We start from the raw sequence: 22,440 nt of genomic DNA, 5'->3' as shown, positions 1-22,440 counted from the left end.
ACTTATTAACATTAGGTATCTATATACTAAATATAGAAACAGTGAGGATATTTTATTAGTAAGATTAAAAATCAAACTATATTTAAGGGGAATATTTTTTTTTTTGTTTAAGGCAAGTTGAAGAGAGCCCAAAAAAAAACACTTGAGTGTCAAAAATTATTTAAATTGCTTTAAGAGAAAAGAAAGTAAATAGTTTTTTTTTTTATGCTTAGGTTTCGTAAATCATAATTTTGAAAATTCACACTGTCTTCAGACTTTTACCTAAAGTAAATGGGTATGATATATTCTCGAAAGCAAATTTACTGTTTTGTTGTTATTTTTTGCTTTGATAGAGTATAATAATTGTGATTATTTCACAAATACATTTTATATAAATCGCTCGGCCAATCTGACGCCTAACTAGATTTACCATTATCTAAATAAAATTATCTTAATCTAGATTTGTCTTATTAATTAAAAAATTTGTAACCACCCTCACTAAAAAAAAATGAACACTGGAACTTAGCTGTAGCATTGAATTTCACCAATGGAGAAACGTTTTAACTAGCGGTGCCAAACTAGCATCAAGTGCCACTGACGACAGGGTTGTCCATCGCTCTCTGGCCTTCGGATTACCAGCACCAAGTGCCGTTGACGACAGGCAGAAGCCTGTCGCTTCGAGGAGAGGCCGCATCCACGATTACTGAAAGCATTTGAAAAGTATTAGTATTAAGACAAGATCTTATCGAATCCCACTTCTGATGTTAGATTTTTGGTTACAGAGTGGGCTTAAATGATGACTAATAAAAGTTATCATCTATCTTTTATTTAAACTTGTAGGTAGCTATGATTTTGTCAGGTAAAGCCTAAATGTTAAATCATTTAACAATTAAAATCAAGCAAAGCAACTACTGTATTATTTAGTAAAAGTAAGAATCCTAAACTGTTTTCTAAAATTAAATAAGTTAAAAACCTAATCTATACTTTCACTTCAATAGATAAAGTTAATTAATTACCAAGAGAGGGTAGGTAGTAAACACATAAGTAAAACAAACCAAGCTGAATAATAATAATTAGTCGTTTATTCAGATATCTTTCTCACTTTAATCTTTATAGATCTATCTGTATTTTATTGTATTGTTCAGCATAGATCTATTTATTTAAAGATGACTCTACCGCCCGTTTCGCAAAGGTGTTTCGTCGTGGAGAAGAAAGGGCAAAGAAACTCCACGACACACGTCTTTTTAAAACCATTACAACATACAATAAATAGTTACAAAACATACTTGGTACACATTTATAACAATCAGTTATAACCAGCAAATAGTTATCAATTATATCAATATCAATTTATAATAAAATAATACGCGCTACGATTGGCTGAGAAATTTTCGCGCCATTCAAAAATAAGATTTCTGCGCAGGTACAACGACGTAACGTATAAAAGTGGTAGTACTGTAATAATGTAATATACAGTCCGACAAGGCTCTTTTGGCGCTTGAAAAGGGGCGTTGTTGTAGCTTTATGCTGACACAGAGAACTATCAACAAGTGCACTTGTCAAGATGACGGCTTTAGTTCCGATTTTGGGCACGCGCCAAAAGAGCCTTGTCGGACTGTATGCGCGGTTATGAACCTGCGAGCACGCGATGGCGGTAGCGGGAGCGGGGGCGAGCGCGGGCGGCGGGGCGGACGCGGACAGGTTGAGCCCGTGGCCGGCGGGCGGCAGCGGCACCGACACGAGCAGCGAGGCCGGCCCGTCGCGCTCCTTGCCCTTGACGGGACATACGCCGTTAATACCCGTACCCACATACTGGGTGTAACCAGAACGCCACCAAAACTTAGCGAAATTATTATTCTACCTAAATACAATCCAATGCCAATAAACATTTGCCGTATTTTGTAGTTTTAGTAATATAGCAAATCCGCAATGTATAGCGTGCAAAACTCGGGGCAATGTCTCACCTGCGACGCGGCATTGACTTCGAGTGACCTATTTACGGAACGTTCGTTGATCTCTAGCCTCAATCAGATCAGAGAATTAGATTTTATTTGCAATAGATTGTGAAGTTTTAAAAATATATGTATATATTTTTTTTTTTCGTGATTTTTTTGTAGTATCTTATCAGTAATCATCAGTACTATCACTTGTCTTCGTTTTTGCTGGCGCTCTGGTTACATCCTGTATAATGCATCCGAACTAACAATACCAATCAAATCCCGCCATCTTGTTACATCTTGCAAAGACGCGGATGCAAGTTAAACAACTGCGTCAGTAAAAACATATATTTTGATTTTTAAAATATATTTTTCCATTTCCCTTTTTAACTGATTTGTTATTCTAATTGTATGTTCTGGAATCGTCATTAAAAAAATCATACTAAAAAGATTTTCGCTTTTTTTACTACTATATTATACGAAAACAATATATGGAAGCTTTATTAGTATTTTTTGAAACTATTGCATCAAAGCAATATCAAAACACGATTGTGAGTTTCATAGTAGCGCAAAAGTGTTTTAATATCTAGGTTCAAGTCTATAGCGCACACATTGACTTTGCCTAGACTTAAGTTTCAGTTAAAACGAGAAAGATTTATGCCAGCGGTATAACGCTGTCTCGTTTTAACAGTGTCTTAAGCCTGAGCAAAGTCAATGTGCGCTCTAAGATCTCAGCCCCAGAGTTATGTGCAGTTTCATACACTTTTTTATCTAAACTCACATTTTAAAATCCAATCCTTAAAATCTTGATAACTTTTGTCTTGGTCGTTAGTTTCTTGTTATCGTCATCATAGTGCGTCCTTTTCACTTCTATACAATTGCGCAAGAGAGAGCGTTCGATATTAGCTCGATTTCATGAACAAGGTATAGCATAAAACTTTTGACCAACAAAAACACTAATGACTTATGACATAATAATATCTTGTAGCGCCAAATTCCACCAGCCCATCGCGCACTGACAGCCATACATTGTCAGTCACTTTAAAATCTATACTCTATCTATACTTATAAATAAAATTGAAGTGTCTGTCTGTAATTTCGAAATAACTACCTCATATGATTATTTCAAGTGCACCATAACAGAATTACCCGTTTTTAAAATTTTTGTCTGTCTGTCTATTTGTTTAAACAGGCTAATCTTCGGAATGGCTGAACCTATTTTGACGGGAATTTCACAGACAAGTAGAGGATTAACCAGGGCGTAACCAAGGTGGAACATAGGCTCTTTTATTAACCGACTTACAAAATGGAGGAGTATTGTTTTTCTACCTATGTACACCGATATATCCGATATTTCTGAACCAATTTGCGTATTATTTTTTTAATCGATAGAGGAACTTTGCGACATTGTTCCATAAAAACAACCAACCTAGTTAGTGCAACCTAGTTAAAATAATATAAATCTATTTTCTAGCGCATGCTGTATAGTAAAATTGTGTTTGTGTGAACATACCAGCACTTGTTAACAGGGCTCTCTCCGTCACTTACTCCATACAATCGTAGCCCTAATTTCATTTGAATATTAAGCAACCAAAGTCCATGACATTTTGCAGACATATTCTAGAAACTAATATTTGTGCCTGTGGTGTTTTAGATTTTTCTAAAAATATGTAGTTTTAAAATTACATACAGGGGCTCAAAGATTGTGTGTGAATTTTTAAGACCGCGTAGCTTTGAAACCGAATATTTTAACGGAAATCTGGAAAACCACAGGCATTAGTGCCCGGAACATTTCTATAAAATTCCATTGAGTATGATTGGTTAGTATTCCAATGAGAGACGAACTACGTTTGTATGGAGCGAGTGACGGAGAGACCCCTCTTAAACCCTATACGGCCAAAAATAAATAAATTGAATCCTCCTGCAGCAGTGTAATTTGTATAACTAAGAAGTATTGTTTTGGTTAAGAAACAACTCCAACATTTTTTACACATCAGAGATAGTATGGCAATAAAATATATCACTATGCATTCTTTTTCAATTCATAATCAGGATTGTTACTGATAAGACCGCCTTTGAACTGTAATGTTCGTCTACTCTTTTGTATGTCTTTCTCTCTCTCTGTGTGTGTGTGTGTGTGCAATAAAGTATTCAAACAAACAAACAGGATTTTAAAATAATATGAGGGTAGATAATAGTATATTTCATTACAAGTGCGGAAAGGCTGTCATTGCAAAGAGTTCCGACAAATGTCTACCCGAGCCGAGGCGTAGCTGAAGGCGAGGGTTGACAGTCGGAACGAGTTGCAATGACGGTTCCGCACGTGTACTGAACGACTATTTTTAATACAGTTGCGAAAAACTAAGCAATTTAATAAAATAATAAAAACACAATAAACTCAACTAACTTAATTTAATTTAATTTAAAACAACTTTATTGTTAATAGATATAAAAAACTAGGGTCGAAATTACTCATTTTAGGCAACCAACAACTAAACTCATTTTTTTTCAGAGTTTTTTTTTTTCTTCACCCATTCTGGTAGGCAAAGGGAACTATGTCCATACAGCCAAGTCTTCAGTAGAAGTTTTTTATTGATATGAAATGAAAATGAAATTTAATGAGATGAAATGAAATGAAACCTAACCAAACTCATTCAATCAAATCATTAAATCTGATATTGAAACAAATTAGTAGCTTCTTATTAGAAATACGTATTTGCATGAATCATAAAAACTTCTATGAATTTTTTTAGTAAAAACTTCATGGTTGGTTTTTCTTTTTAATATTTTGACAGTTGGGAAAGAAAAAGCACGAGTGCGGGAAAGGTAAAGAAAAAGCACGAGTATGTAATAGCCCACATCCCGAACGCTATACGTCCCTGCAATACGCCACTTTTTGAGCAACTGTATTAAAAAATATATAAAAAGCGTCACAGAAGCTTCTATATTAACATGCTTTATTGCGTACTAAGCATCGCTATAAAGCATGATACGAAGCCACGCGTTCAAATACCAATAAAAAATCGAAATAGCAGCGTAAATCATCTCTCTCTTTCACAATATACCTATGTATAGTGTGTGAATGAGATGGCAAGTTAAGAAGTATTTTCACGGTCTCCTTAATTTAAGCGCACAATCAGTTGTCTTTTAGGGTTCCGTATCCAAAGGGCAAAAACTGAGCCCTATGGTCATTCTGCTGTCTGTCTGTCTGTCCGCGTGTCACTAGCTCGTAGACTAAATGAGTTACAAACCTGAAATTTCGGTATTTGGTGTAGAACCTTAACCCAAAACCAAATATTGAACGAATAAAAATTCTATTTAATTATTTTTCAGAGGAGCTTCCATACATGAAAAAGGAGCAGAAAAAAACCTTAACATATGGGGTATCATTGTTTAGAACTCATTAAGTAGAGGACTATTTTTTTTTTACCTTAAAAATAAAGAAATAGGGGCTGGTCAAAGTTGTTAGGTAATAGACCATTTTTGTGGTGGTGGTTATCTCAAAAACTAAACTGGTTAGGAATATAAAATATTGGTATATTATGTACCATAGACTATATTTCAACAACAAATACTGAAACCAACGATTTTTTGGGGTTTTCTTTCATGGTTTACTGTGATGGTCTAATTCGGAAAGAAATATTACATACACCCAAAATATGTTCATAATTTTGCACGGAACCTTAAAAGAGCGAGGCCCGACTCGCACTTGACCGATTTTTTTGAACTTGCAATCTGTTAACGAACATACATAATGTATTATATCAACTGACCTGAGGCTGCGACGGCGAGCGAATGTTCGAGACTTGGCTGAGGCCGCTTGGGCCCGGCATAGGGCTCGGTAGATGCCTGTAAGGTGAACAGATGCACTTCTTTCGTTTTACGTTGAAATTCATTCTGTTATATTGCTTTGTTCTTTTTTCTTATTATTCAATTTACTTATTAGTAAGTGGGGTTTCTTCGCTGAAAACAAACATAGTTTGACTTTCATTTGAATACTAACCAATCAAACTCAATAAAATTTTGTAGATATATTCTGGGAACTAATATCTATAGTACGCGACAGGTTGAGATGGAAATCGGGGTATGAGGCGGGGGAATCCACACGTCACCCACAGCGAGATAGCGCGGGAGCCGTGCGGGTGTGCGGGGTGTTCTCACCCCGCTTGCCATCTTAACATGTCGCGCACTATTTATCTGTGCTTTTCCAGATTCCCGTTAAGATACGCAATTTCAAAGTTACACAGTCAGTAAGAATTTACATGCAAAACTTTAAAACCATGTAAGTTTAAAACTAGTTATTTCTTTGCAAATCTGGCAAACCACACACATAGATCAGGTCAGGGGGCACGGCAGTGCCCCCGCCAAGACGAGCCAAACGGCGGCCGGGGCGCTACGTACCTTTTTCTCGAAGTGTTTCGCCGTATTTTCGACCCGTCATAACTTCGGTCTGGATGACGCTAGAAAGCTGAAATTTTCAGTATAAGGTATCCTCAGCAAATTTACTAAATATACTAAATATCAAATATCTAGCTTTTATGGTTACAGATTTATTGATACCTAAAATACGCAGATTTCGTCCCTCACTGATGATCATCAAAACCTCTACTCAAAACCTCTAAGGTACTTCCCGAAGTCCTAGAAGACTGAAATTTGGTATGTAGACTAGAAATTGACTACAAACTACAGGAAAATTAAGAAATTGGAAATGCCCCCCCTCTACGCCTCTTACGGGTGAAGCAAATCTGTAAAATCTGTCGCTAGAAAGCTGATATTTTCAGGATAAGATGTCCTGGGCAGATTTATTAAACGCATTGAGTATCAATTGTCTAGCTTTTATAGTTTCAGATTTATTGACAGTCAAAACTTCTAGTCTGTAATTCTAGGGTACTTCCCGAAGTCCTAGAAGACTGAAATTTGGTGTGTACACTAGAAATTGCATACAAACTACAGGAAAATTAAGAAATTTAAAAATTTCCCCCTCCACTCCCACGTATGGGGGAAGCAAATTATTTGTAAAGTCTATCGCTAGAATGCTGATATTTTCAGGATAATATGTCCTTGACAGACTTATCAAACGTGCCAAGTATCAATTGTCTACCTGTTATGGTTTCAGATTTATTGCCATTCAAAACCCCTCTAGTCAAAAGTTCTAAAATACTTCCCTAAGTCCTAGAAGACTGAAATTTGGTATGTAGGCTAGGGATTTCATTAAAACAACAGGAAAATAAACTTTTCCCAGTCTGTACATTTAAAAAATGTGTTTCCTGAAGTCCTAAAAGACTGAAATTTGATATATCTGCTTTAAAATTGAGTTGCAAGATTCCACCCAAACAAACATAGTTACATACATTGCAAGAATAAAAGCTTTTAAAAAAAGAGGTAACGATAGAGAGCGGGCCATGAAAATGATGTAGGTACCTACAAAAAATAGATCCAAAAAAAAAATCTAGGGCACCTGCCAAAAAGAAATGAAATCCCACCAAAAACATTTCATGTAAAATGTTGCCAAGACTCACAAGTTCATAATGCTTTCACTGTTAAAAAGTGATGAGATCTCTAGTAGAGCCAAGCCCCTAGCTGAGCTTAGAATTGCGCTGCCCATGGGACCTATCCCAAGTCCAAAGTATATAGCTCTTAAATGCTCTTGAGTATATCACATTTATAACAATAAAGAACAAATAACTCTACTTACAAGCTCTGATTTTACAAACCCTAAATCTTGATTAAAAAAGTACGGCTTGGCCGTTTAATGTTCGTGAAAGCATTACATGGCATAACATATTATATTAAGGTCATAAGGAATAGTTTGTTCGACAATTACTAATTTTTGTTATACTTCATGATTGTCGCACAAGCTATTCCGGGCTTAAATGTCATATCAGATAAAAGTACCACGAACATTAAACGGCCAAGCCGTCCTTTTTTAACCAAGATTTAGGGTTTGTAAAATCAGAGCTTGTAAGTAGAGTTATTTGTTCTTTATTGTTATAAATGTGATATACTCAAGAGCATTTAAGAGCTATATACTTTGGACTTGGGATAGGTCCCATGGGCAGCGCAATTCTAAGCTCAGCTAGGGGCTTGGCTCTACTAGAGATCTCATCACTTTTTAACAGTGAAAGCATTATGAACTTGTGAGTCTTGGCAACATTTTACATGAAATGTTTTTGGTGGGATATTAGTTTCTAGAATGTGTCTACAAAATTATTTCCAGTTTATTTTGCAAGTATTCAAATGAGAAAAAACTTTTCCTATATTCGCCATTTTTATGGCAATTTAAAATAAGTGTATTATTTTTATGTAAATGTTTCGGAACTGTTAAAAACACTGTCACAGTTGTTTACGGATACTTGGGCAATTTCTCAATAAGTTGACATATGTAGTGAACAGAAATTGTAAAGGCGTGTTTTCACTGATCAACCATGTAGAACAACTTGCGTAGTTTCAAGAAGTCTTTGTACGACACGTGTATATGTTTCGACTTAATCGCACTTGAAATCAGCATAAATTAAATATGGTATCAAAAGAAGTTTTGTCAGGTGGAATTAAAATTATTTTTGAGATATTGATACAAGAAATTATGCAAACTCTAAAAGAAAACTATCGCTCTATCTCGTTTTTATAAATTTCCACTTTAGCTATATATACTTATAATAAAACTGTAACTGGACGATTTCTGTACAATTAATAATAAACATAATGTAATGTGTATTTTATATTTAATGTGCATGTAATTTTGAAAATTTTAATTTGAGAAAACATTATTATCGACAAAGACAAATTCGTTTTGGAATTTTCGTCTGTCTGTCTGTCTGTGTGTACGCGCATCACACGAAAACCACTGAATGGATTTTAACGTTTGGTAAATGTGTGTCGAAATAAATTTTATCGATAAAAAATCCCGATGGGACAGAATCCAACACGTCCGGAGAGAGATCAGGCGCAGGACTGGCAGCTTTACGTGCTCGCCGCGGCACGGGGATGACACACCGTCAACTTCAAGTTGGCGCCGAAAATGTCTTAACGAAAAACCCATATCAAAATATTTTTTGGCCGACCAGGGAATCAAATATAGGACCTCGTCATCCTCAAGCTACCCATTAGACCAATGAGACGCCGAATATATTATCAGTTAAACGACCCAGCCGTTCTACCCAAGTCGACCAGTGAAGACGCAGGTTTAGCTCGAAACAGGAGTCTTATTGAAAACCTCGTCAAGTTCTTGAAAACCGAGATCTTAGTCAGCGTATTACTCTGAAGTACACATGCGATACTTGTTCCCACGGAAACATTAGTAGCTTTAAAATAACAATAGCTTTAGTTAGGGTTCTAAACATATCAACAATATCAAGAAATGAAAACTAAAACTTAAGTAATTCTGGGCTCTAGGCTCTAGCTTTTTGAGTAATAAGAAAAAATCTCGGTACCACAGACTAATAACTATTTGGTTAACATAAAAACTTAAGTTATAGCTCTTTTATTCACTAAACTACATAGTTTATGCCCGCGATTTCGTCCGCGTATACACTACAAATTTCGAACTCCTCTTGTAGACCTTTAGGAGTTAAAATTTGAAAAATCCTTCCATAGCAGATACCTACCGTCATAAATAGCTATATGCATGCCTTTCAGCCCGACCCGTCTTCCGAACGATCCGAACATCAATATATGAAGCTATTCACACTTGTCTGAAACTGATATCAAAATGTTGTGCCACTGGAACATCTGAGCCCAACTACCAACAAATGGGAACAGGCTGTAAGGGGGTAAGGTGAGATAGTCTGACCTCGGGCTGGGCTGCGACGCGGGGCTGTGAGCGGGCGGCGGCGGCGGCAGCGGTGGCGCCGGGCTGACGCTGGAGAAGTGTGCTGTAGCGCCTTCTGTACCATCCGTCTTAGCCTGCGGACCAACGTAGCACATGTACAGGGTGCTAGACAATGTCTGTAACGTCTCAGCAAGCTGAGGTTAGGAGCGATGTACCAAAAAACTAATGAGCCTCATATAGCGCGATACCCATGGGATATATGAGGACTTAAAGAATTTGTTTAAACTCCAATGTGACAACGCTGTAAACAGCTGATCGCGGAAATGAACACTTAAAAACTTCTGTGAACTCAAAGGGCTAGGTCTCTTATAGGGACTCTCTCACCACGATATTCAGCGGCTCGCTGTGACTCGTCTGTCCTACGTGGATTTCCAACGCTGCCATTCTTGCACCTTGGGACTCCAAGGTTTATTAATTTTTTTAACTATGTGCCCTATACATAGCTACTTCAGTTTCAAAATGTCGGTTACTCTGGTTCTCCTACGGATCATAACTTCTGATTTAATCCCATAGAGAAACTCCAAGCATTAAAAGAGTTGCCACAGGATTTTCAACCTTAATCCCTGCAGATAAAGTCGCAAGAAACCTAATAAATGTTATAATTTCACCTTTTTGATGATCTTCTCTTCCACGTTGGTGTCAAGAATCCCATGGCTGGACGATTGGTCCCAAGACGTGTTGCTATTCTGTGCGTTGCTCTCCACCGACTGCGTCAAGAAATACCAACTTTAAGATATTGTTATATTGTGTGGGCTTATTGCCCATAGGTAGATGCTTTTGACGATTCAAAAGAACTTGTAAAAGTCTAATTGAATAAAAATATTTTGAATTTTGAATTATGAGTGAGGGAGAGGTGCGAAACAGACGACTATTTTCTTTTTTAATTTACAGACTAGTGCTTGGCTGTAATCAGCCTTCCTAGCAATTTGCAACCATAGAGCTATGTCGGTTACTCTGGTTCTTCTTTGGATCTCCTCATTTCTGATTTGACCATGTAGAGAAACTCCACCGCCCGCTGAGTGACTGTAAGCTTTCTTATGAGGCACATTCTTAGCAACTATGTCTCGAAGCCATAGCTATGTCACATATCTAACTCGGCTAGGCGTCGTTCAGGAAGCTTTGAGATGTTTTCTGGCCAATATTCCTCCGAGCTTCAAAACCGGTCTTCAATAATAAGGAATAGAATACGGAATGCTCTTCCGGCTTCCGTTTTTCCTGCTAGCTATAATATTGATGACCTGTGGGTGATGGACACGGGCGGTCCGCCATCCACAGTGTAGTCCTCGGGTTGGTTGGCGTGCTGTGTTTCCGGCATGCCTCTAACGGTGTTTGGGGGCACGTAGTGTCCCAGTGGTGGATCTGCTGCGGCGGACATCCGCTGGCGAAGTAACGAGGTGTTGCCGGTCCCTTGTACTCCCGTCATCAGCGATTGAACTTCGTGAGGTTTTTAATCGGTAGGAGTCCGGCATAACCACTGTGCTCCCCGTGACCAGTGGTATCCACGACAGATTTTCCTTATGAAAACAAAGGGTAGTTTCAACTGACCGTGGCGGGTGGAGTGGTGGCCACGTACTCCGCCGCCTGCATGGCCATGTTGCTGGCGGCGACCGCCTTCCTCTTCTTGGTCTGCTTGCTGTCCATCGCCTCCGCGTTGGTTATCACCGACTCCTGGTACAGCGACTTCGCCGTCACTGTCTGTACTACCGACGTACTCGTTGAAGTGCTGTAACAAATTATTATCATTAAAGCTTATACTTTGTCCCCGTTGACTACACAAATTTCAAACCTTTTTTAATAGTCCCTATTTTTAACCTCCTTGGGGTTGAATTTTCAAAAAAATCCTTTTTTAGTTTATGTCTACCTCATAATAGCTATCTGCATGCGAAATTTCAATCTGATCCGTCCAGTAGTTTAAGCTGTGCGTTGATAATAATCAGTTAAACACGTGTCATCTCACTAGAAATTTGCCATCTCGACCTGTCGCGAACAGCTAGTGTTAATTTTTCATAAAGTTTGGTTCAAAGACAGCTTGTATCCCAGAAACGGACATATGCTGCTTTTTATCGGAGAAAATCAAAAAGGGTCTTCACACAAGGGTCAAGAAATACTCACGTTTGCAGCAAAGGTGCGGGCGCCAGGGAAGCCACGGCCGAAGCGACGGAGCTAATAACGCCACCCGTTTCTTGCTTGGTGGCTTGGGTCAGTGACGAGGGCGGCAGCGGTATCTTCGAAGTCGGCGTCTCCCTGCCGCCTGGTGCTGTGGAAATGAACTGATATGCACCAAACAGATCTATCTGTTTCAACGAATTATAGCGCATCAAGCTTATGGTTCTTTGTAACTAGCCAGACCAGACCATACGAGTCTGGTCTGATGGGTGCCTGTGGCCTTTGATAGCTTTTTTTAATACAAACAGCGAGCAAACGAGCAGGCGGGTCACCTAATATTAAGTGATTACCACCACCCATGAACATTTGCAGTACCAACAGCCAATGCGTTGCGGGTCTTTCAGGAGTTTGTTGGTCCATTTTATAATGAGTGATTTTATCACTTTCAGTTACTTTATTCAAGTTTGGTTTATTTCTTAATAAAAGTTCTATTAAACCAGCAGTTAGTTCATAACTTTTATCATCAATAGTGATAAAAGTTAATTTGTTTGAAGACATATCATCTACAGTTGAAAATTTGACGGGGGTATTTCCTATCATCAATTTTTTGTTAATGCGACGTATACCAAATGGTATAGATACATTGCTTTGCTCGCCAAACAGATCATTGTCTGCCAGTGTTTCGGAAATGTTGACTTCATCATTTAGAAATTCCAAAGGTTCAGACATTTCCTCTTGTTTTTTCTGATTTTCTTCGAAGTTATTATCGTTGTGAGTAATTTCAATATCACCATCTTGTTTTGAGTTTATATTTGGAATTTCAGGCGATTGATTATTTCCAACACTTGCGTTGTTACAATTAGTTTCGTGATAAGATTTTTTTGTAGCATATTTACTTAGTGTAACAATTGCTTTCAAAGGCAGACAGTGGTTTAAATATTTTTTTCCGCCTCAGTTCTAACTCTTCATCTTCATCACGTAATCTTTTTACTTTACTTTTAATAGCCTTTACTGATTCAATTTGTAGTGATTCGAAAAAAATCGAATCACGGAATTGTAATAAACAATTACGAACGACATCTACCGGTCGCATAATACATTACTAGGACAAAGAATTTCTGACATTGACAGACCTCAACGTCAACACTGATTAACATTCAGTGCCATCTGTCGGAGAATAGTTTACATAGACTAATCAAACAATGACAGTTTTTCTAGAACATTCTTTAAAATAAAACTACTCATACAAATTAGCGACCTCTAACGACAGATAGCTTTCCATTTAAAAATAATCTGTCAAGACTATTTAATTAATCATATACGCTAGCGACATCTGTCGATCAATAGTCTTTCATTCTGGAAACTTTCCCGACAAACTAATAACATTTCCTGTAGCCAGAACACTCGAGACTACACCTTATTTCCGCTAAATTTAATATAAATAAGCAATCCTCCTAGTTCAGGGACATTCCTGATTTCTATTACCTGCAATCACGACGCAGGAGTGAAGTGAAAGTAATAAATAAGTGTAGTGAATTCTGTGTAACCCTGGATTAAGGTTGGTAACTGTGATGTTATTAAATTATAAGTTTAGGCTAATTGTTTTGTACTCGTTTAACCTAACCCTTGCGATAGGATATTTACTAACAGAATCTGTAAACTCGTTCCATCACTTTTATATTATACAACCTGCACTTGGCTCAGACGACCCAAGACTCATCTAAAGTTATGGAACGAGAGTTTGAGCAAATCATTTAAGATTGCCTCTCTCGATTCCAGGGTTCCTTCTACCAGGAAGCTCTAACAGTTACACTGAAGCCCTGCTATTAACCTGACTGCTACCCCACCGGCGAAGTGTCTACCAACTTCGTACCGTCTACCCAAGCCACGCTGCACACTGCTGTCGAGTAGCCTACGCACAAGCACTGAGCCGCCGCACCGCAGCGCCGCCCGAGCATCGTCGATTGTCCGACGCGTCTGCGAGCCTTCTGCGAGCCCGTGTCTGCCCCCGGCGTCTGACCAAGGCCAGTTGTCTTCCTTCGGACAGTCAACGTATCTTCATGCGTATGCGATTCTCAATTGTGATTGTAGCGCGTTACCTACGGCCGCTCCCGACTGAGTTATCTATTAAGTTTATTTAGTTCCACAATAAGACACAACCTATTTGTAAGATTGTTTGACTATAATTATAAGTATCAATCCGTCTTCGCGTTTTACTAAATTCCTACCTGTCGCACGAAGCGCGACAAATTAACTCAACATCCATTAAATAACCCCATGTTGTAATCTAATAGGAACACCGCAGAAAGGAGTTCAACCCACAGTTCGCATGTGCGTGAAAAAAAAAGGATCTGGCACAATGGGTGTTCGAAGTACACCAGGCACCCAGGTGATAAGGGTGAAATTTTACAAGTGCTTTTGAATCGTCAAATTATTTTACCACTGGTTCGGAATGCCGTTCCTACCGAGAAGAACCAGCAAGATACTCGGCATTACCTTTGGGTGTGGGTCCTGGGCCGGCGTTGTCAGCGCAGTGCTGGGGCGACGGCGCGGGCGTGTTGGACTTGCTGCCTCCGTCGCCCGCACCAGAACCGCGACGCGACGGCGACGGCTTCTTTTTATCTGTACCAGAATTTCCAATGTTATAGGTACATCGATATATCCACACTAATATTATTAATACGAAAGCGTGTCTGTCTGTCTGTCTGCTAGCTTTTCACGGCCAAACAAATTAACCGATTTTGATGGAATTTGATACAGAGTTAGTTTACATCCGGGGAAGGACATAGGCTACTGTTTATCGCACGCACTCGCTCCCAGTTGGGCTGCAGACTCTTACGTTGAAATCTTTTTGCTTTGCTTAGATCTAAGTTTCGGTTAAAACGAGACAAATTTATGCCTGCGGAAAACGCTGTCTCGTTTTAACAGTGTCTTATCTCTGAGCAAAGTCAAATCGCTTTATAGATCTTAGCCTTAGGGCTTAGATTTATAGAGACATACTTTGTCTTTGCAAGACTTAAGTTTCAGTTAAAATGAGGCATACTTATGTGGCAATATAAGGCTGTCTCGTTTTAACAGTATCAGAGATTAGAATGAGTTTATGACATGACTACAAAAAGGACAACACACTGACTACATTATATAACTACATACTACAAAATACATACATAACAACAAAACAAATTATATAAGCTAATTACAGTGCAACTACTATGCACATATCATGAATAACTCATACAAGATTTCACGCTGTAGTTTTTTTAAAAATAAACACAGCGAGCAAACGAACAGGCGGGTCACCTGATTATAAGTGATAACCGCCGCCCATGAACATTTACAGCACTAGAGGAACGCCAACGCGTTAACAACTTTTCAGAAATTTGTTGATCCACCCCTTGAATAACCCCATGTTGTTATCTAGTGGGATCTTTGTATGCCCCTATCCGGGACGTGTTGCGTCAATGCATTCAATTACTTAGCTAATTACATCTACAACACACAACTAGCTATAGGCCAACCGTTTAACTGAGACTTTAGTTTTAAGGTGGTTATCTGAATATATAAAAGAAAAAGGTGACTGACTGACCTATCAACGCAAAGTTAAAACTACTGGGCGAATCAGGGCAGTCATATGAGTATCTGTACAAGATAAGAAATAAGCGCTTCAAATGCGCCCCGAAAAATAAGAGCCAATACTCTTGTTGCTAAAAATTTTCGACTTATTGAGTGTTAAGTTTTATTTTAGAATAAATATTTTGCTGTCATTTGAAAAATTCTATTACTAATATAATCTAATAATTGAATAATTTTTTTTACTGTCAATGACAAGAAAAAATATAAATATTTTGCAATCGTTATTAAACTTTGTGTTCATGATATGATAAGATAATGATAAAAAATAAAACCGGTAGGCCTATAGTACGAACACTACGAACACACAACACATAATTATGCGTATCTAAACTACTATTGTAAGGAGGGGAACACGAACTTTTGTCGGCCGCTTTTTGTTTGCGACTCCCAGCCGTCTCTGTTACGTCGTGACAGGTCTCTGTCCGAAACGGTAGGTTTCTTGTTAAATATACATCTCATACTACCAATAAAGACCACAGTTACACCTGTAAGTTTTATTCACGTAAGTAGCTTACATGATTGACTTACGAAAAATTTACTGATGTAAACACTCTTTATAACTGTCATTTATTTTCGTAGTTTCTTTTTCAATTAATTACGTAAGCTACTTAATCGTAAAACTTACGCGTAAGCTACTTACGTGAGTAAAACTTACACGTAAGCTTTTCTGTGATTACAACTTACACGTAAGCTACTTACGTAAGTAAAACAGACGTAAGCTACTTACGAGAGTAAAACGAACACGTAAGCTACTTGCGTGAATGAAACTTACATATCAGCTACTTACATGAGTGGAACTTACACGTAAGCTTTTTGAGAGTAAAACTTAAACGTCAGCTACTTACGTGAGTAAAACTAAGACGTAAGCTTTTTGAAAGTAAAACCTACACGTTAGCTACATACGTGAGTAAAACTAAGACGTAAGCTTTTTGAAAGTGAAACTTACACGTCAACTACTTACGTGAGTAAAACTTAGACGTAAGCTAATTACGTGAGTGAAACTTACAAATAAGCTTTTTGTAAGTAAAACTTACACGCAAGCTACTTACGTGAGTAAAACTTACAAGTAAGCTTTTTTGTGGGTAAAACTTACTTGTAAACTACTTACGTAAGTAAAACTTACATGTAGGTTACTTACGAGAGTAAAACGAACACGTAAGCTACTTACGTGAGTGAAACTTACAAGTAGGATATTTACATGAGTAAAATCGACATGTAAGCTACTAACGTGAGTAAAACTTACACGCAAGCTTTTTATGAGTAAATACACGTAAACTTTTTGTAAGTAAAACTTACACGTAAGCTACTTACGTGAGTAAAAATTACACGTCAGCTACTTACGTGAGTAAAACTTACAGGTGTAATCGCGGCCTAACAATATCTAAAGAAATGTACCACTGTCTTCTTGAAGTCTAGTTTCCTTCTTGGCGGTTACGTGAAGTGCGCTCATTTCTGCGCAGTGACTAATTCTAGGTGGCAAGGAGAGTGGGGGTTCTAAACTAAACTAGAAAATAGTATATTTCATTACAAGTGCGGAAAGGCTGTCATTGCAAAGAGTTCCGACAAATGTCTACCCGAGCCGAGGCGTAGCTGAAGGCGAGGGTTGACAGTCGGAACGAGTTGCAATGACGGTTCCGCACGTGTACTGAACGACTATTTTTAATACAGTTGCGAAAAAATGAAGCAATTTAATAAAATAATAAAAACACAATAAACTCAACTAACTTAATTTAATTTAAAACAACTTTATAATAAACTAGGGTCGAAATTACTCATTTTAGGCAACCAAGAACTAAACTCGCAAAGAAAATTTCTGAAAAATGGCGCCAACCGTAGAATATAAGCAGAGTTTTTTTTTTCTTCACCCATTCTGGTAGGCAAAGGGAACTATGCCCATACAGCCAAGTCTTCAGTAGAAGTTTTTTATTGATATGAAATGAAAATGAAATTTAATGAGATGAAATGAAATGAAACCTAACCAAACTCATTCAATCAAATCATTAAATCTGATATTGAAACAAATTAGTAGCTTCTTATTAGAAATACGTATTTGCATGAATCATAAAAACTTCTATGATTTTTTTTTAGTAAATACTTCATGGTTGGTTTTTCTTTTTAATATTTTGACAGTTGGGAAAAAAAAGCACGAGTGCGGGAAAGGTAAAGAAAAAGCACGAGTATGTAATAGCCCACATCCCGAACGCTATACGTCCCTGCAATACGCCACTTTTTGAGCAACTGTATTAAAAATTACATTACGATAGAATCGCAGCAAATTAAAAAAAAAGTGTATCCCCGTGAACGCCTAACTTATTTTTTTATATTTTGATTGCAATTACGTAAGCCGTTTGCTGACCATAAATCTATGTATTAATCTTAGGGATTAGATCAGATTAGATTCACAACGTTTAACACATTTCTAATGTTACCCGTCGCCACTATACATTTGACAACTACATACTGCGTTGTGTAATCTGTTAAACGATAGTTATATCACATTACTCACACATAAACTGTAAAGACTGTAAGTGAAATGCGAACGATCTGTAACTATGTTCACTCAACCGCCAAGAAGATTTACGCGGGATATATATTTGACACAAAAAGGAGAAAATAGCAAAAGAAGCTACACTACGTTCACTTTAACTTATCACTTGCCGTCATGTTGGCAACATTGCACTTTACACAATAATAACCCGTAAATCGTCTAGAATAAGGAATAAAAACCCTGACAAAGGACTGGTGCCAACATGACGCCAAAGGACAAGTTATAGTGAAACGGTCTGTATAGCATGTTAAAATAATTAAGAAGAATGAGATTAAGTGTTAAGGTCTAAAGGTGAATCTACACTAGAATTTTATCAACATGATATATTTTAAGTTTTTAGTATTGACTATGTAGACTACTAGGCTGTATCAATTGAATTAAGCTTATACAAAACTAGTTTTTGCTCGGTGCGCGAGCTGCTAAAGCAGCTCACGTGACGTGGTAAGGTTAACTTTTTTATTATATAAAACCAAATTGATTTATTAAGATAATTCACCCCGAAAAACCCCATAAAATGACAGGCATTTCTATTTTTTGTAGAAAATGTACGTCCGCCATCTTGGATTTGAAAATAAATGTCATTATCAAAATCAGCACCCTGGAAACCCTGAAAACGATATCCATATTATTTTTTGTAAATTAGGATAATAAGTTAGTAGGGTGCGTGGGTGCGCGGACCACTAAAGTGGTCCGCGAGCATGCAGCGTTTGTTCCACCGAGTAGACCTTCGGACCCTGATCATCTTTTGCCAAGAAACCACTCTTCCATCTTTTATAGCCTCCGAGATAGACACCGACGAAATTTGTACGGCGGCCATTTTGTTTTTCCAAAATTTTCCACTTTTTCTATTAATCGTTTAGTACATTCTTCAAAGATTGCGAGTTTCAACGAAATCGGTTGGAAAACAAAAGAGTTGCAAAAATCACGTCGGTCGCCATCTTGTTTTTCTGAAATTTCATAATTTTCCCCTACTCATATCGCGCATCCGAACATATCTCCCAAACATCAATGTATCGTTTTCCGTCTCTTTCTAGGAGAATGAGACATTCATAATCGCCATACAAAATGTATGGAAAAATAAATTCCGCCATTTTGAATTTTTTTTCTATTCATCGAGTAGACCTTCGGATCTTGATTCTCTTTTGCCAAGAAACCACACTTCCATCTTTTATACCCTCCGAGCTGGACACCGGTGAAATTTGTATGGCGGCCATTTTTTCTTCGCCATTTTGAATTTTTTTTCAGCTTTTTGGCAATTGGATGACGTCATGAATGACATTTGGTCGAGCACCCCCCACCTATCTTCAATACCTTGAGCGGACCCTTCACCCGTCTCCGACATCCTCGATCATCAGCTATTTCCAAATTTTTCCTCGATTTTTTTTTTGTTTTCTATATGAAACCATCAGTGAAAAAAAATAATTTCATACAAAATTTTACAGGAGGAGTTTTTGGGGAAAATCTCGAAAATCTCCCCAAATGTGGCAACACTGTTTACATATTTCGATACTGCTGGTTGAGTCACACAATCGATTGATACATGTCGACTTTCCAAAATGTTGCCAACTGCCACAAAAACATGATCAAAATATCGGAAAATTTAAAGAAAATACAAAATGGCCACCAACTCTTTTTGCAGAAGCAAATTAGATAATTTTACAACTTTCCCATTAACTACAGGATATACCGCTCCCGATAACGGTTCAATCTCTCATCTCGCTTGCATCCACGCGAAATGATCGTCCCTGAAAAAAGACAATGTCGAAAATCACTTTTGCTTCGATAACTTCCAGTGTTGCCAGTCCTTGGTGACGAAAATACTCAAATGTCATTTGTACGAGCAAAACACGTAATCGTTCATACTCGGATTTTGCAAAAAGTCCGTATTTCGATTTTTTACATTTTCCCAAAAACCTTGAAATTTCCCGAAAAATGGGGTAATTTTTCCCCACCAATCTATACCTCGAGTCTATGCGTACAACCGCTTCATAGAAGCCGAATCGCTCCGATGTCGCCAACTTTGACATTATCGAATTTTAAAATTGCGTTTTTTCGTACCTCGAACAAAACGACCGCCATGACAGCCGCCATCTTGAATTTTTAAAAACCGCTCCCGTTTTGTCAAAATACAGGATAATCGTGGGCGAAACACGAAAAAATAATTATCCTCGACTTCTCCGTCTAGGATCAGTGGCGCCGCGGTTAGGGATCGAAAAATGAAAATTTTGAAAACTCTCCAGCTCAGCTGCCATTTTGTTTTTCCAATTTTTTCTACCTTTTCTATTAACCGTTTACTACTTTCCTAAATAGTTGCGAGTTTAAATAAAATCGGTTGGAAAACAACGGAGCTGCAAAAATCACGTCGGCCGCCATCTTGTTTTTCCGAAAAGTCATAATTTTTCCCCAGAGGGTTCCCGAATCCAAACACATCTTCCCTACATCACTATATCATTTTCCTTCTCTTTCTAGGAGAACAATTATGTCAATGAGTCAGTGAGTGAGTGAGTGGTAATCGAGCTATATATAGTATAACTAGTGTTTTGCTCGGTGCGCGAGCTGCTAAAGCAGCTCGCGTGACGTGGTTGGGTTAACTTTATTATACTAAACCAAATTTATTTATTAAGATACACAATTCACCCCAAAAAACCCACAAAACGACACCCATATAAATTTTTTCTTAAAAAGTGCATGTCCGCCATCTTGGATTTTAAAATAAATGTCGTTATCAAAATTAGCACCCTGGAAAACTTGAAAACGACATCCATATTATTTTTTGTAAAAACGGGGTAGTTAGGGTTAATAAAGTAGGGTGCGTGGGTGCGCGGACCACTAAAGTGGTCCGCGAGCATGCAGAGATTATTTCACCGATAGACATTCAGATCCTGATCATCTTTTGCCAATAAACCACTCTTCCATCTTTTATAGCCTCCGAGATAGATACCGACGAAATTTGTACGGCGGCCATCTTGTTTTTCCAAAAAATTCCACTTTTTCTATCAATCGTTTACTACTTTCTTCAAAGATTGTGAGTTTCAACGAAATCGGTTGGAAAACAAAAGAGTTGCAAAAATCACGTCGGTCGCCATCTTGTTTTTCTGAAATGTCATAATTTTTCCCTACTTGCTTCCACCAGCCAAACACATCTGTCCTACATTATCGTATCGTTTTCCGTCTCTTTCTAGGAGAATGAGACATTCAATATTCGCCATACATTTTCTATGGGGAAAAAAAATCCGCCATTTTGAATTTTTTTTCTATTCATCGAGTAGACCTTCGGACCCTGATCATCTCTTGCCAAGAAACCTCACTTCCATCTTTTATACCCTCCGAGCTGGACACCGGCGAAATTTGTATGGCGGCCATCTTTTCTTCGCCATTTTGAATTTTTTTCCAGCTTTTTGGCAATTGGATGACGTCATGAATGACATTTGCTCGAGCACCCCCCGCCTATCTTCAATACCTTAAGTGGGCCCTTCACCCGTCTCCGAAACCCTCAATCATCAGCTCTCTCCATAATTTTGGCTTACTAAGTTTTTGTTTTCTATCTGACGCCATCAGTAAAAAAAAAAAATTTCATACAAAATTTTACAGGAGTTTCTTAGTTGAAAATCTCGAAAATCTCTCCAAAAGTGGCAGCACCGGTTGCATATCTCCATACTGCCAGCCGAGATACACAATCGATTCATACATTCTGACTTTCCAAAATGTTGCCAACTGCCTCAAAAACGTGGTCAAAATATCGAAAAATAAAAAAAAATACAAAATGGCCGCCAACTCGTTTCACAGAAAGATTTTACACGGTTTGATAATTTTCCTATTAACTACAGGATATACCGCGCCCGATGACGTTTCAATCTTTCCTCTCGCTCGCACCCACACGAAAGGGGATACCGTGAAAAAGACCGTGTCGAAAATCACTTTTACTTTGATAAATTCCAGTGTTGCCAGTCTCCGGTGACAAAAATACCCAAATAACATTTGTACGAGCAAAACACGTAATCACTCATACTCGGATTTTGCTAAAAGTGCGTATTTCGATTTTTTACAATTTCCCGAAAATCTTGAAATTTCCCTAAAAATGCGGTAATTTTTTTCCTCCAATCTATACCTCGAGCCTATACGTATAATCACTTGATAGAAGCCGAATCGCTCCGATGTTGCCAACTTTGAGATATTTAACTTTTAAAATTGCGTTTTTTCGTACCTCGAACAAAACGGCCGCCATGACAGTCGCCATCTTGAATTTTTAAAAACCACTCCCGTTCTGTCAAAATACAGGATAATCATGGGCGAAACAAAAAAAAATAATTATCCTCGATCACCCCGTATCGGATCTGTGGCGCCGCGGTTCGGGGTCGAAAAATCAAAAATTTTAAAACGCTACGGCTCGGCCGCCATCTTGTTTTTCC

The 22,440-nt window shown here is 38.0% G+C and overlaps 1 protein-coding gene across 1 annotated transcript in view; it reads right to left on the bottom strand.

Annotated features, from left to right (window-relative positions):
• The window catches only part of LOC123879874 (protein AF-10-like), a 182,595-nt gene that overhangs the window by 93,109 nt on the left and 67,046 nt on the right, over positions 1-22,440 (bottom strand). The window contains exons 9-16 of the mRNA XM_045927759.1: positions 15,842-15,901; positions 14,347-14,472; positions 11,857-12,001; positions 11,290-11,467; positions 10,353-10,451; positions 9,706-9,818; positions 5,690-5,765; positions 1,615-1,752 (exon numbers count right to left, since the gene is read on the bottom strand). Of these exons, the coding sequence (XP_045783715.1) occupies positions 1,615-1,752; positions 5,690-5,765; positions 9,706-9,818; positions 10,353-10,451; positions 11,290-11,467; positions 11,857-12,001; positions 14,347-14,472; positions 15,842-15,901 (935 nt within the window). The remainder of the gene's footprint in view (positions 1-1,614; positions 1,753-5,689; positions 5,766-9,705; positions 9,819-10,352; positions 10,452-11,289; positions 11,468-11,856; positions 12,002-14,346; positions 14,473-15,841; positions 15,902-22,440) is intronic.

Source organism: Maniola jurtina, chromosome W (genome assembly GCF_905333055.1).
Source record: "Maniola jurtina chromosome W, ilManJurt1.1, whole genome shotgun sequence".
In the NCBI taxonomy this organism is placed as follows: Eukaryota; Metazoa; Arthropoda; class Insecta; order Lepidoptera; family Nymphalidae; genus Maniola; species Maniola jurtina.
Note: the sequence above shows the minus strand (reverse complement) of the source record. Positions and strands in the feature narration are given on the sequence as shown.